This window comes from Lithobates pipiens, unplaced genomic scaffold (assembly GCF_037356315.1).
Source record: "Lithobates pipiens isolate NorthernLeopardFrog02 unplaced genomic scaffold, aLitPip1_a1.2 Scaffold_3, whole genome shotgun sequence".
NCBI lineage: Eukaryota > Metazoa > Chordata > Amphibia > Anura > Ranidae > Lithobates > Lithobates pipiens.
The window spans coordinates 188329792-188346828 of record NW_027507790.1 but is presented as its reverse complement, the minus strand read 5'-3'; the positions used below and the strand labels follow the sequence as shown (position 1 = coordinate 188346828).

Genomic DNA, 17037 nt, shown 5'->3' with positions numbered 1-17037 from the left:
TTATCGGCGTATACCACGCGCCAAGAAAAGAGAGTCTCACCGCTCCAGGAGCACACATGTGCATAGTAAACTGTTCTCTCACCCCGGAGGCCACAGGTGCTGGCAATTGCCGATAGCAACAGACAAAAGTCGACTCTGGACTGCCGCACTCTTCAAAAAAAACACCTTTCTTTATTAAAAAATCACATGAAAACCCAGCAAACACAGCAGACAAAAAAAGCTAAAGTTTCGCACTAGCAGTAGGGCTTAATCATAGCAAACAATCAAAGCACAGAAAATCAATGAAATACCGTGTCTAGTTAATCAATTTAAATAATTAATTAATTGAACCCACATAATGCAATTATCAAAAAGTAAGTATACTCTTTAAAAAATAAAGTATAACACATGTGTTGTAGGAATTGACGGCCTATTTTATATAAGCGGGAATAGAAGTTAGGGTTTTAGGGTTGCTTGAGTTTTGATGGGCGTACCCCGTGATTGTGCTAGGGGGGTTGACCCATAGTTTTTAACTGGATAGTGATAATAGAGGTCAGCCTTCCCAATTTAGGGCTGCCTCTGATGTGATGGGTTGTACCCCATGATTATATCAGGGGGTTTGACCCATAGTCCTTAATTGGATAATTGAGCCCTTATCAATTTGGAACAATTAAATATATTTCTTTAAAAATATATTTTTTCAAAGTATTATGTTTTTTATTACATATAAATTTATTGTATATGAATTTATATATTATAATAAAAACATTTTTTTTATACATATAAACTTTTTTATAACTTTAAAATATATCTTTTTATATATGTTTTGATACATCATTTTGGGTATTTAGCCTTTTGTTCAAATAGGTACATAGGTATTCATATATTGAGAGATGAGAGTAGGACGTTGCTTGAGATATATATGTCTAGTGGCGTTATATATGTCTAACGGCAGTGGTTATATAAGTGAACCTATCAATAACATAGTGAAGCGGTTCCTTTTCTTTCGCCCTAAGATACATTATAGTATACGCCTGATGATTGGGCTAATAGGTCAATGTTGCCCTATTCCAAAATGGCGAATCAGGAGCGGAAACCAGGAGCTAAGAAGAGGGCGTTTGCAATTGCGGCCAGTGTATACTTAAGGCGGTGGATCAGCGCGCCGCCCATACCCCAGGAAGAAGTCAGCTTTGAGGAAACGACGTAGGGTTGAGCGCTGTGCTGACGTCACCGCCATTCCCCGTTGGTCTAGGAAGGACGGGCAGTGTGAGCGAGAGAGAGCCGGCTGGCTCATTATTTTATATACATGCTTGTATACGGCTGAATTGTGAGTTTACAATCTTGACTTTATATTGCTTAATAAAAGTTTTATATGGAGTTACGCTATGGGACCCTTTCTGTTTTATTTCATTAAATGAATGTGGTTGAAACGAGAGACGTTCTGAGGAGGGGGCATACAGATTGGAGATATCAGCTGTGTCCCTTAAAGGTCCGGATTGGTGGTTAAAATTACAGGCACGTGACTGGAGATGAGCTGGCAAAGCCTTTGTCGGCGACATATAAAGAACTGTTTAAGTTAACCCCTAAGGCTATTATTGGGTGTAGGGAGCGGTGGGTGCGGGACGTTCCGGAGGGGCAGGGGGAGGACTGGGACGACCTATGGACTCAACCGTTCAGACACCTAGTATCCGCAAGAGACAGGTTGATTCAATTAAAATTTTTGCATAGGAATTGCTACACTCCAGCTAGACTGGGCAGAATTTTCCCCTCGGCCTTGATGGAGTGCTGGCGATGTCGCCACGCACCCGCCGACGACGGACACATTTTCTGGCATTGTCCTTACATACAGAAATTCTGGACTGATGTAGTTGCATGTGTTTTGGAGCTGATTTCAGTTTCGATACCAATGACCATCAAAGTGTGCCTCTTGGGACTATTAGATGAAGTAGTACCTACACGGGCCATGCGTACAATGTTGAATATCCTTTATTTCTATGGTAGGAAAGCTATCCTGCTGGCCTGGAAGAAGACGGAGGCCCAGGGCGTTGCTGCTTGGAGGGGTCTGGTGAACTCAATGTTACCTTACTATAAAGCTGCATATGAAGGTAGAGGCTGCGGGAAAAAGTTTGATAAAGTGTGGAACTCCTGGTGTAACTCCAGTGACACGGTGGGGTGAGGGGGTACAAGACACAGAGTTTTGATTGAGCCACCATTGCTCTACCTATGAAACCCACTAACTGACACACCTTGGGGATATCCGTGATGAAAATGGAACTAGGAGATAAGCGTAGAAACATGCGATTCCATATGTGATGGGCTGGGATAGTTCCCATTTCGAGATGTGACTGGTAGGGGTGGGAAGGGAGGGGATGTTTGTAGTTAGTTGGTCTCTGTTAGATAGACTGGTTGTGGACAGTGCTCTAGATGGACGTGTCCACTGTTGTATGTTGTATGTTTTGTTTTCAAGATGGAAAAATCAATAAAAAGATTAAAAAAAAAAATTACAGGCACGTGTGATCTCCCTAAAAAGAGATCTTGTTAGCTGGTAAGCCTCACTGGATCTAGTGGGGTGGAGGATTATTTTTCTGGGCACACTTGCTTCATACTCTGAGGGTGCTGTGTGCGAAGTCACCTAAGCGGATTGAAGTTTCATCTTCTCATTCTCCTGCTGTTATTATTTTTGGACTATTCACGTTTTATTTATTATTTTTTATTACAGTTTTTAATTATTTTTGTGCTTATATCAATAATTTGTACACAAGGTGAAAATAAGTTTGTGTTATGGTGGTAATGATATAATTTAGCACTATTTATGGTATAAGTTTTTCAGGGCAGCTTTCTTTTTTTTGAGCGCCTGCATAAAACACGCACCCCAAGTTTAGGAGAGAATTTTAAGGAAAAAAACTTTTAGGAGTGAAGTTAAGGAAAAAAACTTACATTTAAATGCCCACCAATGCAGCCTTGTCAGTGTCATTTGCAGCCTTGCATTGCAGCCTTGTCAGTCATTTGCAGCCTTGTCAGTGTCATTGCAGGCTTGCCGTTTAAAAATGGCATCACCAAGATACAGAGCGGATGTCCTGTGTATCTTGGCGACGCTCGGTAGCTCTCGGCCGTTCTCGGTGGCTTTTGGCTATTTTCAAATTTCCGAAAGCCACCGAGAGCAGCAAAAAGCCGCAGAAAAGCTCACAATCGGTGGGGGATTAGCGTATAACATGCACCCACAATTTTCCCCTAATTATAAGGGGAAAAAAGTGCGTATTATACGCCCATAAATACGGTAAGCGTGTTATAATAAAGCAGCTCGTGTGTGGTACAACTACAATCCGTATGATCCGGTGGCAATCACCGTACTTTACCACACCATTACCACACCACACCATTACCACACCATTTTTTTATTAACTTTATTGAAATGTCGCACAGACATTTAATGAGGATGCCATGTGGTGCAAGATAGTACCTCGTTCTGAGTTTAAAAAAAAAAAGAGCAGTACGTGGACCACTCTTTTTTAGCAAACTGTGCCCACCCACCACCGCAACACAGTGGTGTGAATTGGGCATACAGGAGTCAAGGCATTTTGCCTTGTTATGAGGTGGGACTGCACTGGAATAACCACCAAGTCCAGTCCCACCGCATCTGGTATGAATGGAGCCAAAAGGAAAAGGAAGGGGGAGGCAGGGTGAAGCATGAAGGTGCAGAGGGAGAAAAGAGTCAATATTCCATTCTCTCACAAAGTGAAAGAACATCTCCTAAACTCCAACTAAAAAGTAATGGCTTTTTAAAGGAAGAAATTATGTTCTAAACCATAGTAAAGGGCAATGTCTCTAGCTTCTACCCCAGCTGACCACATTTTATCAAACTTCTTGGGACAATTAGAAGATTTATTTTTAATGAAGTAGAATTTTGCAGCATGGGCAGAGAGAAAGGTAAATAGTGATGAATGAACTGAGCAAGTTTGGTTCACTGGACATTTGCTGAAAACTTAACAAAATGTGCAAACGTACCTAGTGCCTGAACCCCATTGAAGTCTATGTGAATTAAATGTTGTCCTTTTTCTAGGATTTTCAAGGGGAGTTTGCAAGCTTTTGGAAAAAGAAAGGGCATGGATAGCTGGGCACTGCTATGTGGGACACATTACGAACAAAAAATGTTTAAAAAATACCATTTAGCGGGGAGCAGGTATTTTAATAAGGCTTGGTGCAACAACAAGGATACACAATTCCTTTAAATTACATTATTGGGGTTGCTTAAACCTGCACCTGAAGTGGGACACTGAAGGATACATTCCAGCAAAAGTGACATTTAAAAAAAATACTTTATTAATTCCAAAGGGAAATAACTGTAAATAAACTGTGGGCGGGCAGCAAGTGGTTAAAGAGGAACTTCATTGCCGCTGCACCCACCTCCCTTTTTTATTCCCTTTACCTGCTATGCTGGGTTGCCCTGGATTCAGATACTCAGCTGCCCAGGGGATCCAGTGTTGTCATACTGAGATCAGATATAGCAGCTTGGGTCCCATGCAGCCATGTCCTCCTGTGACATGATCAGAAGCCTGGCTGCCATTTCTGCATTCCGGCAGCCAGTTGCGATGAAAAGCACTGACTCTCCCTACTGGCTTCTGTGCCGAGGCGGCTCTTTAATTAGGCAAATTAGGTGGTCACCTAAGGCCTCACGCTTACAGGCTGTCAGGGCTAATTGCCAGCTCCTATCTCTCCATAGTGACTCACCTGTTGATGATATCCTGCTCGTCAGTCCTGCCTACTTAAGTCGTCCAGTCCAAATGATCTCTGCCTTCGCCTTGGTCACATCTCTAGAGACACTCTCCTGTGTTCCTGTTAAAAACTTGTTTGGCTGACATTTTTTCTGGCTCCAGATGCTGCTTGCTGTTCTACTATGCTGTTCTCTGGCTCCCTGACGTTTTGACTTGTCTGACTATCCATTCCAGTTCCTGAACTCTGGCTATGTTTTGACTACATTTACCCTGTTTACATTTTTTATTATTATTAAACAAGTGTTACAAACGCTCCTGAGTCACACAGCTCACCTGGAATCTCCCGCTGTGGCTGCTCCGGTACAACCTGTGTTGCAAGCCATCCCTGCTACTGCTCCAGGCACCCACCTCGAGTATTACCTATATAACAGGTATGTCTGGTTCCACTCCGTTTCCCCAGCGACTTGGGGGCGATCCAGTCCAATTCAGAGGGTTTCTCAACCAGGTTGATATATACTTTGAGAGGCTGCCCCAGGTGTTTCCCATGGATAGAAGCAAAGTAGGTTTTGTGATATCTTTGCTTTCTCTGGTCAAGCCCCTGACTGATATGAACAGAAAGGATGGTAACCCACAGAGTTGGTCTCTGGAGTCCATTAAGGCCTTTGAGAGTCTCAAGGCTGCCTTTATTTCTGCTCCTGTGTTGGCACATCCTGATCCTACGTTACCTTTTTTCCTTGAGGTTGATGCTTCTGAGACTGGAGTTGGCACCCTTCTGTCTTAACGTCCTACCTCTGAGAGCGCTATATATCCTTGTGGCTACTTTTGCAAGAAATCGTCACCTGTGGAGTGCAATTATAAGATTGGTGGCAGAGAGCTGTTAGCGATCATTTTAGCCCTGAAAGAATGTAGACATCTCCTCGAAGGTACCACTGTGCCGGGGTCTCATTCCTACTGACCATAAGAATCTCACATTCTTGTCTGAGGCTAAACACCTCTCTCCCAGAAGGGCGCAATTGGGCTCTTTTTTTGTCTAGTTTCACTTTCATTGTCTCATTCTTACCCGGTACTAAGAATGTAAGGACTGATGCTTTGCCACAACAATTTTCCTCCACTTCCAAGATGGAGTCGGTTCCGGTTCTTGTGATTCCTCCTGATCGTATTCTGGCTATGGTTCGCACCAGTCTCACTTCTCCTTTGGGTGACAAATATCTTGCTGCTCAGGTCCTTGCTCCTCCTGAGAAACCGTGTGATTGTTGCTTTGTCCCAGAGAGTCTCCGTACTGCTGTGCTCCAGACTTACCATTATCGCAAGGCTGCTGTCCACCCTGGGAAGAATCAAGTCTTTTGGGCCATTTCTCAACAATTCTGGCCGCCTAGTCTATGGGCTGATGTAACCACCTTCATAGCTGCCTTCCGTGTTTGCTCGGAGAAATGTCCTGTACACACAATAGGATTTTCCAACAACAAATATTGGATGTGAGCTTGTTGTCGGAAAGTCTGACCGTGTGTATGTTCCATAGAACATTTGTTGTTGGAATTTCTGCCAACAAATGTTTGAGAGCAGGTTCTCAAATTTTCAGAAAACAAGTTTTCCAAGCCTGTATACACAATTCCGGCACACAAAAGTCTACGCATGCTCGCAATCAAGCAGAAGAGCCACACTGGCTATTGAACTTAATTTTTCTCGGCTGGTCGTACGTGTTGTACGCCACCGCGTTCTCGATGTTCGGAATTTCCAACAACATTTGTGTGACCGTGTATATGCAAGACAAGTTTGAGCCAACATCCTTCGGAAAAAAATCCACGGTTTTGATGTTGGAAAATCCTATTGTGTGTACGGGGCATAAGACTCCACGACACCTTCCAGTGCGCCTCCTACAACCCATACCCAATAAAGAGAGAGGCCCTGGACTCACCTGTCTATGGATATGGCTTGTTTGACTATCCATTCTGGTTCCTGAACTCTGGCTATGTTTTGACTACGTTTACACTGTTTACTTTTTTATTATTATTAAAAAGGTGTGATTTAACTGTACTTTTGTCTCAGTCTGAATTATGATTTCTGACACAGGCTGGCAGCAGTGCCAAATCCCGGCTGGTCTGTAAGCTGTACAATCCGCTGGGGCTGCGATCAGGACCAATTCACTGGGGGACGGAAGCTCACTGACATTGACTCTGGATCACAGCCAGAGAGAACCAGCGCTGACAGTACCCCCTCCTCACAGATGGGAGAGCTGCTTCTACTGCTCTTCTTCCTGTCCTCTCCTCCTGTGTCTGCCCAGCCCACACTCCACAACAGTGTACTGCCTAAGAGAAGGGGTTGTGTGGGTGGGAAGCCTGATCCATCCATCCACTCTCTCCATTTTCCTGCTGCTCAGTGAGAACTCTGATGTAAGGGTCTCTCTCTCTCACCCTCTCTCTGGCTCACTCTCTCTCGCTCAATCTCTCTCTCTATCCCCATATCTTCCTCTCTCTTACTCCCCTCTCTCCCTCTCTATCTTCTCCTCTCTTTCTCCTCCCCACGCCCCCTCTCTCTCTTTCCCATCTGCCTCCCTCCCTCTCTCTTCCTCTCTCCCTCTCCCCTCTCTCTCTCTCAATCCCTGCTGACCCTCTTCTCCTATTCATTTCATGTGATTGGCACAGTACACATCCCACCAAAACAAGCAGCAGCAGTAACAAGGTGCTCCGCCTCGGGGTCCTTCTTTAACCCCTGCAAAGGACGTGAGTGGGGCCTCAATTCTAAATTTTGCCTAAGGCCTCACAAAGCCTACAGCCGCCTCTGCTGCTGTGTGTCCTGCTCCTACGGCGTCCTGGTAGGCGTGGCATATCCCAATAGGTTGAGGGAGCAGGGCAAGAGACATGAATGGTGGCATGGAGGGGTGGGAGTAAAAAAAAGTAGATAAATATGTAAGTGGTAAATAAAGAATCAGACATTTTTTGATTGTGAAGTGGGAGCGGGGAGAGCGTCAATACATTTCTTTTAAATTTTAATGATTTAGGGTCCTTTCACACGGGGCGGATCAGTTCTGATCCGCCCACATGGATATCCGTTTGCTCAGCGGGGATCACTCCGCCGATCCCCGCTGAGCAGGGAAATGACAGTTCCGTCTCTGCACACTGCGCAGGGACGGACCTGTCACAGCGCCGCTCTCCCCTATGGGAGATCGGATGACGACGGACCGCAGTGCCCGTCGTCACCCGATCCGATCCGCAGACGGATGGAAAAATAGCTTTTTCCTCCGTTACACTTTTTCGGATCGGAGCGGGTCGGATGTCGGCGGACATGTCACCGCTGACATCCGACGCTCCATAGAGCTCTATGGAGCAGCCGTTCAGGTCCGCCTGAAAAACTGACAGGCGGGCCTGAACGGCACGTCAGTGTGAAAGAGGCCTTAAGGTTTTTTTTTTTTTTCATTGCGGTCTAAAATGTCTTTCTACCAAGATATGAGAGACTAGGAACACAGAAGTTGTCTTAGGAAAACACTCACCCACCTATCCAAATCTGTAAACTGAAAAAAAAAAAGAATCACTTAGGAATTAAAAGCCTGACTGATGCACCTGAGCCATTTTAAAAGAATCCAATGTTGCATGGCAACTGTAAAAGCATTGAAGAAGTTCCACATTGTGTCTTGTACATTTTTTTTTCCAAGTTCTGTCAGAGTAAATGCAATAAATTGCTCTTATTGCATTTACTCTGACAGAACTTGAAAAATAGCATTCTACTATTATAAACTGCATAGTGAAATGAATGATGAGTCATCTGCAAATATTACACAACAAAAAGTAACATGTAATGCAAACCTCAGAATAGAAGTCACATGGCAATGCTAGTTAAGAGCTTTATTTGCATATTCATAGAAAGCAAAGGAAATCCTTTACTAGTTTCCTTGAGGACAGGGACTGATGTGAATGTATGTATAATATAATATATATATATATATATATATATATATATATATATATATATATATATATATATATATATATATATGGCTTTTTTTCTCAGAAAATAGGTGCAGGAACTCAGTAATGACCCTCTGAACCTCATTGATAGTGGGTTAATAATGTGGTTATATTTCACTAACAGTAGGAAGGTCTTAAGGGGCATTAAACACCAGGAGTGCATTACATACAGAGTGCAGAGTTTGGGGGTGTACTACAAAGAGAGTGCAGAGTTCAGCCTTCTTCCACAGCCGCTTAGCTCTGCATACTACTTTTGCCGATCTTCAGCTCTGACCTCTCTATGCCACCCCCCTTCTTTAAAAGCTCCACAATTGTCCACACTTTCGTCCGTTACTTTTCTTATTGTATTAAGCTGAAGCACCCAGCCAGCCTTAGTACTTCCACTGTAGGTGACTTCTGTGTTTACAGGTGATAGTAGTAGGCAGAGAGCCTGAGCCAGAGGTGGTGGAACTGAGTTCCACCAAGTTCCAGCTGAAAAAAGCCCTGTGTGTGTATATATATATATATATATATATATATATATATATATATATATATATTAGGACTTTTACTGATTTATTGATTACTGATTAAAATTTTCGTGTTCGATTAATCGATTTTTTTAAAATTGATTAATCAACTAATTTTAATTAATTATAACGCGCATACAAGATCCAACTACAGTGGTAAATGTGGTATACGCTATATACAATCACCCAACACTAGTTAGTTTCCACAATCCATGACTTAACGTCACAGTTCACACAAATACGTTTTAAATTCAAACTGTAGCACTGAGGTAAGTAATTTATTTTTCCACAGTAGCGTGACAATTCCTCCACCTCCGGTCTAACTAATCACTCTCACCTTATGGCATGGACCCCTGTGTAAACAGGTAGTTAGCAAGCAGGTATCAAAAGGGTTAACACGAACCATAAACTTCTCTCAGGTCTCCTTAGATCTCAGCAAGGACGCCAGGTCAACTACTTGCATAAAGATGATAAAAACACATCATGTAACGCCGACAATCATGTTAGTTCTATAGGGTAGCAGTGGGTAATGTCATGTGTAGCTCCTCCCCCACATGCGTTACGTTCAATCAGAACTTTGACATCCCCGGACTCCTCCCCCCTTCCCTTCATTAGCAGACGGAGGCAGTAAAGCATGTAAAGCACTGCATAAATTATCAGTGCTATATAAATACCTGAAATAACAAACAAAATAAATAAATGAATAAGAGGGATGAGGACAGTAATTACAACCAGGTAAAGGTTCTAACCAGTAGGGGCTTGTCCATACGGGGCACAGGGACGCCCAATCTACATGCAGGGTTTTTTTTTTTTTTTTTTTTAGAAGCACATGATCAGAGCCTGAGGCTCTAATTGGCTTTAAAAAAGGTTGTGCTTGGGGCGCAGAGCATTGCGCCCTGAGCCCACTCAGTTGTGTGACAATAGCAAATTAATATTCACTTTTGACTTCCTGAATCTCCTCCCGGCCAATCAGGAAGCGGGTCCTGAGACCCGTCTGACCGAAAGGAGAAGCAATCCTATTGGCTACCGAGGAGGAGGAAGGAGGAGATGCAGGGGAAGCCCCTGTGAAGCCGAGGAGGCCACTGGTCCTAACCCTTCGTCACTCTATCCAATTCAAAAATAGTGTCTGGAACTCTACTTAACCTGATATCAGAATTGCTAAGAGCAAGAGTCAATGATCTCCCAAGACTGAAATACTTGGATGAATTTGGGTGAACTTGAAGATTCATTTAGAAAGGGTAATCCACTTAGTGGTTTACCATTGGTAATGGAAAAGAGATGTGGGAGCACAGAAAAGGGAATTTCTGGTATAAAGCAAGTTGACCCAAAACCATATATTTGATGAGACAGGAGCCCTTACCTTGTTAGAACATACAAAGCACCAGATGAAGAAAGCACTGCACCAGCCAGGTAGTACCACCACTATGGGCAAGTGTTTCAGTAAGCCCTGAAGTAAGTTCTGTTAAAGTGATTGTACACGATTACCTTGTAACCACTTATTCAGTTTAAAATAGAAACATTATACACTATAATCAAAAACTTCCGCTCAACAGAACCCTACCCCCCTCTGGTGTCAAAGCTGGCACCTTTCGGGGGGGTGGGGGTGCAGATACCTGTCTAAGACAGGTATTTGCACCCACTTCCGGGCATAGACTCCCATGGAAGTCTATGCCTCTTCCTGTCCGGGCGCGCTGTCTGTTGGGACACACACGGGTCCCAGAGACAGCACGGACCATTCCTATTGCGCTGCGTGACTTGCGCATGCGCAGTAGGGAACCGGGAAGTGAAGCCGCAATGCTTCACTTCCTGATTGCCTCACCTAGAATGGCGGCGACAGCAGCCGAGAGCCGAGCGACAGATCGGTCTCGGCTGCCGACATCGATGGACCCTGGGACAGGTGAGTGTCCATTTATTAAAAGTCAACAGCTGTAGTATTTATAGCTGCTGGCTTTTAATATTTCTTTCCAGTGAAATCCCTCTTTAACAATATATATATATACCATTGCACAGAGCAGGTAATTATCCCCTTTTTTTTTCTACTAAAATATCACTAGCACGAGCAGGTAAACAATGACAAGAACAGAGGACATGACTGAAAATAATAGAAAAGGAGGTGAATTATGTCGGAAACAGAAAAGGAGCTAAAGAATGATAGAAACAGAAGAGAAGATGAAAAACAATAGAAGCAGCACAGTAGCTGAAGAAAGAAGGAAAGATACAAAATGACAGAAACACAAGACAAGGTAAATAATGAATGGAGAAGAGGACCCGATGAATGAAGGAAACAGGAGAGGATCTGAAGAATGACAGAAACAGAAAAGCAGCTGATAAATGAAAGAAACAGAAGATGAGTGTTAGGAAGGGCATGCCAGTAGACAACATGGCTCCTCTGGACAGACTTCTCTGCCACCACACAGGCTAATCCATGCTTCTGCTCATAGACAAAGGATTTGAGTTCATGCTCATTGGTGCGTGTATCCACGCATCGGCACACCCACATGCACTTGTGATAGATGTTGCCACTAAATGGGCTATTTAAAGTGGTTGTAAACTCTCCCCCACAACTTTGTCCCATGTGAATCAGCATAAAAAACCCTAATGAAGACTGCTTGTAGATATCTCCTTACTTGCATAGTATTGTTGTAATCCTTTTTGTTCTTTAGAATGATGTCACTGAGCATGCTCAGATCCCCCCTGATTTACGGCACACTCTGTGTACTTGTCTATCTATTATCAGGACTTCCTACAGCACAACACTGAAATCCCACAAGACTGCATAATCACTCAGAGCTTCCTCCTACACCCCATGTGACCATGTGACATCACATGGAGTGGAAAAAAAGACATCGGACAGCATTACTGCAGGTTTATCAGCTGAATCCAAGACTGACATAGGCAAACACTAGATAATCGGCACAAATAAATACTATGAAATAAAGTCAGCTATGAGCAGGGAAGCAGGGCTGCCATAGAAACATTAGATTGAGAAGGAGGCTTGGTTAACAGTACAGGAAGTGCTCAATGTAAGGGTGGAAATACACTCTACTGTGGACTCAGTAAACAATACTTACGATGGCGCTACCTTACCCCTGGAAACAAGTTTTTTAAAGTTTTCTTTAAACAGTAAGTAATTTGCAATTTCGGCTGGAATACAGTACTATAATGGACTAAATGAAAAGAAGCATCAGAGTTTACTTCCTCTTTAAACTGTATCAATGCTCAAGATCATTGCTGCTTTGTCTTCAGCCTGCCCTGTATCCTGTGACCCTGTGATTCTGCATCTTGATTCTAGTTGCCGATCTGGCTTGTCTGATTACTTCTTGAACTCTGTCTGCTCCGTTTGCTTCTCCTCCCCTGATCAGTTCCTGACTATGGTACAAGCACCATAGTCAGGAACTGACTATGGTACAAGCACCATAGTCAGTTCCTGACTATGGTGCTTGTACCCTGACCACCCTCCAGCCTGTACCTCTGCCTCTGATTTTCTCTGTCAGTGTATGACCTGGTCTGTCCAACTCTGCTACTCTTCCTATAGTCCCCAGTACCTGCCTACCATCCAGCTGTGCCTGCTGTTCCACAGTCTAGAGGCATTCCTCATCATATCAGACTCTGCTACTAGATACATGATAATCAGATGAAGAATGATGAAACAGAAGAAGATATGAAGAATGACAAACAGAATATGAGGTGAAGAATGACAGAAACAGAATAGGGAATAAAGAATGACAGAAACAAAAAAAGAGCTGAAAAATTACAGAAACAGAAGAATAGCTGAGAATTACAGAAATATAGAAGGATCTGACGACTAAAAGAAACTGAAGAGGAGCTGAATAATGATAGAAACAGAAAAGGAACATAAAAACAACAGAAACAGAAATGTGAGTCATGGCAGTTTACATAAAGTGATGAAGGGACAAAGAAGTGAGAGATATTATCACAGCAGCCATTAACTTACCCCTTTACTCCTGGATTGTATGTTTTTTTCTTTATATTTAAGCAAACATTTATTTATTTATTCTTGTCTTACCTTTTTGTGAGCTTGATGACCCAGAATGCTGTAGTTTTAGTCCAGTGTCTATTCTCTGGGGCTTTGTGTATAGAAATAAATAGCACAGCACGCACACACTGACAACAAATGCTAATAACACCAACGCTGCGATCGCCAGACCAACCAAAGCTCCTATACTGCAAGACAAAAGGGGAAATATTAATAAAACATTGTATATTATTAGATGACCAAGAGAACTGTGTAAAACATCAAGCATGCCTGTCACTTACTAAATAGATTATGGAGTGACATTAAAAAGCAAGTCTTTCATTCAGGTGAGTTTTTCAAATGAAACTTCTTCAACTGACGTTGGGGGGGATTTAGTCAGTGGTGGCTGGTGCTTCAAATTTTCGGGGCGGGGGGTGCAAACGAACTGAAAAATTCATAAAAATACTGAAACAAAATCATCAATTGCAGCCACTGTGCCATCAAATGCAGCCAACTGCGTCCAAATGCAGCCAACTGTGCCCATCATGTGCAGCCAACTGTGCCCATTATATGCAGCCAACTGTGTAAATATAAACATTAACAGGGAATGGGGAATTGGGGAGAAAAATAAAAAATGAATAAAAAGAACCTTCACATAAAAGACCTCAAAAGAAAATTTGTGGGTTCAGTTGGACTTTTTAGGCATGGAAAAAGTTGTCAACACAACCAATATATTCAAGAGGAATTTTTTCCCATTTATTATTAAGACAAAAATATAAACAAAAAATAAAAATTGTTTTTACAAACACAGAAAAATTATTTCCTCCTTATAACTATACATTTGAGACCTAATTGACATCCTATCGAAGGTAGTAAAGTCCACTCAAAATTTCCAAAGAGGAAAAAACAAAATACATATCTATATAAATATAGAATCGAGGATATCAACCATACAGTCGACAATTACATATATTCAGGTGCTCTACATGTTTCGCGTCTATTTGATGGCGATTCTTCAGGAGCTGATAAAAGTATTATTCCTTCATAAAATGTGTCCCAGGTAGGGAACCAACGTCACCGAGGAGGGCAGGAGAGTTGACACAGTTTTCAAACACCCATTTTTCCAAAAAGGAAAAAAAAAGGGGGGGGGGGGAGAAGAGTAGAAGTTGGACAATAAATGCCAATATGGGTTTAAAGTTGGTGGGATAACTTTAACAATGTGTTAAGCCCATAGGGCTTCGGACGTTTGGTTTTAGTAGAGTTCTTAAATTGTGGGTGACCAGGAGGTAAATGGTGATAAAGTACTCTGGGTATCCCCTGAGCTTTAAGTGCAGTGATCCCCTCCAAAAGTTATAGTGAATCAAGTTCCCGCTGGGTAAAGGGGGAAGGCATTTTACAAATAACAAATTTCACAGGGGTGAACGGCTGAATAGTCTGCCTGCTTGGTTCCCCCTCTGCCTTCCCCCTTCCCCCCTTTACCCAGCGGGAACTTGGTTCGCTATAACTTTATGAGGGGATCACTGCACTTTAGACCCGTGCCTCCTGATTGGCGGAGAGGTGGTTCGGTATCAGAAAAGAAAATATTAATTTGCTTTTCTAACAGGCTTGGATGAACTGCGAGTGCAATGCTTTGTGCTTCAAGTCCACCTTTTTTGAAGCCTATTAGAGCCTATGGCTCTAATCAGATGCTTCAAAGAAATACCCCCCGGCGCTGGAATTCATGCGCCGAAAAGGGGTCAGATGCCTGAATAGGGGGTGGCTACAGCGGCCATAGATAGATTTATGCAATGCAATGCATGAATCTATCCATGTTACACAGAGGGGGGCAGCGCCCGTGCGCCCTTAATGGACGCACCACCACTGGATTTAGTAAAACTAGAGCCCACAGAATTTGGAGCAGCTGTTCATAGTAACCAATCAGCTTCTAACTTCAGTTTGTTCAGTTAGGCTGGGTTCACACTAGTGCGAATTGGAGCCGGTTCACACATCTCTGTGACGGCTGCACAGCGAAATGCACAGGGGTCCTGTGCGTCTTTGGCTCCGTTTCAGGTCCCATTTCAGGCAAAAATTTCAGGCTTGATTCATCCCTGAAATGGAGAACAGGAATTCGCTGGAGCCCTGCTGTGAGCCACATCCGAATTAAATGTGAACCTAGCCTTAAGCTTTCACAATAGAACTTGGAATCTGAGTACTATGCACAGCTGCACCAGATTCTGTGTGCTCCAATTTTAGCATAATAAAGCTCAATTATGGTTTTGGGGCAATATTGATCATTCTCAAACCCTTTTGTGCATATATTAATCTTTAACGGCTAGCCGACCAGTTGCCGCAGTTGTACTGTGGCAACATGGCTCGGCTGCGCGAATCGCCGTTATGTTACATCGCTCACTCTAGTGGTCACTAGGGGCAAGCGCGCGCCCGCAGCTCGCCCCCAGAGCCAATGCGATGACCGCTGGGCTCCCGCGATCGCTCATAACATGGGGAGAACCGGGATCTCTGTGTGTAAACACAGAGATCCTGGTTCTCTGAGGGGAGAAGGGACAGATCGTTTGATCATACAAAGTATGAACAGCGATCTGTCATCTCCCCTAGTCAGTCCCCTCCCCCTTCAGTTAGAACACACACACTAGGAAACAGTGCCAGTGACATTTTTACAGCAATCGATGCATTTTTATAGCATTGATCGCTGTATTAATGCCAATGGTCTCAAAAATGTGTCAAAATTGTCCGATGTGTCCGCCATAATGTTGCAGTCATGATAAAAATCGCAGATTGCCGCCATTACTAGTAAAAAATAAAAATGCTATATGTAGCGCTGACATCCTCGCTTATTAATGTGTGTTTTCATGCTATAATCACAAGTCTATGGACATTTCTTTGGTTTAGTATTTTGCGCCATCTAGCGGCCAAACACTGGTACTGAACTTGAATGTTTATTGCTTTGAAGACAGCACAAAAGACATATACAGGAAGTGACTGTTGTTTTGATCAGAAGGTTGACCCTTTTACCCAGGAGGCTTGATGACCTACCCATCAACACTTTCTCTAGCAGTGCATGCTGGGTAGGACATAAAAGAAACCTGAGCAGCCATTTTAGGTTTCTTGGGATCGCATGGGAACCTGTGAGGATCTGTGTGAAGGCCCTCCCGGAGACAGGGCCCACAACCATTGCAGAGCGCAAACCTCTCTTATTTTGCGAGTGATCTGAAGCAGCCAGAGAGACAGTGACACTCGTTTGAGCATCGGAGGACCGGACTCACAGAGCGGAGCGGAATGGAGCGACAGGGCCAGCTGACAGAGAAGCAAGCTGCAGTCACTGGACCATAGTTTCTACATGGAGCTCCGATCCAGTTGGTGAGCTAGTTGCGGCCCACAGTTTGTTAACTTTCACACGCAGTTAGACTCATACACAGGTCTCACTGGAATTTATAGTTCCACGGAGGAGGAGCAGAGCAACTGACACTGAGCAGACTTGAGGCCTACCTACTCTGATATCCCAAGCCTTGTAGTATAAGTGCTGAAGTTATATCAGGAGCACCTTTACCTCAACTTAACTTACTTTAACCTGTGGATTACAAATCACAAGGAATTATTTTAGTTAGCGAAGACTAGAAGACCAAAGACCAAGTATGTGAGATCTCACGCATAGCTTAAAAAGTAAGGGGAGCTCCCGGGTATTTATCTATATGTATATTGTTTGAAATTGTTTATATTGATTTCCATTGTACTGTCGTCCTATGTTGGGTTGACAGCGCAATTACTGTAATCACCTCTTTGAATATTTTTGCAGTAAAATACACTGTTGTTTAAGCATCCAGTTGTGTGGCGTACTGTTTTCCAACAGCTGGTGGAGCCAGTGGATCCCGAGGTTATAATACAGGTACCTTGCATTGTATTAT

General features: G+C 43.2%; 1 protein-coding gene across 1 annotated transcript in view; it reads right to left on the bottom strand.

The window, feature by feature from the left end:
• SHISAL2B (shisa like 2B) overlaps nt 1–17037 on the bottom strand; it is a 160199-nt gene that overhangs the window by 46904 nt on the left and 96258 nt on the right. Inside the window, exon 2 of the mRNA XM_077462630.1 lies at nt 13190–13347. Within this exon, the coding sequence (XP_077318756.1) occupies nt 13190–13347 (158 nt within the window). The remainder of the gene's footprint in view (nt 1–13189; nt 13348–17037) is intronic.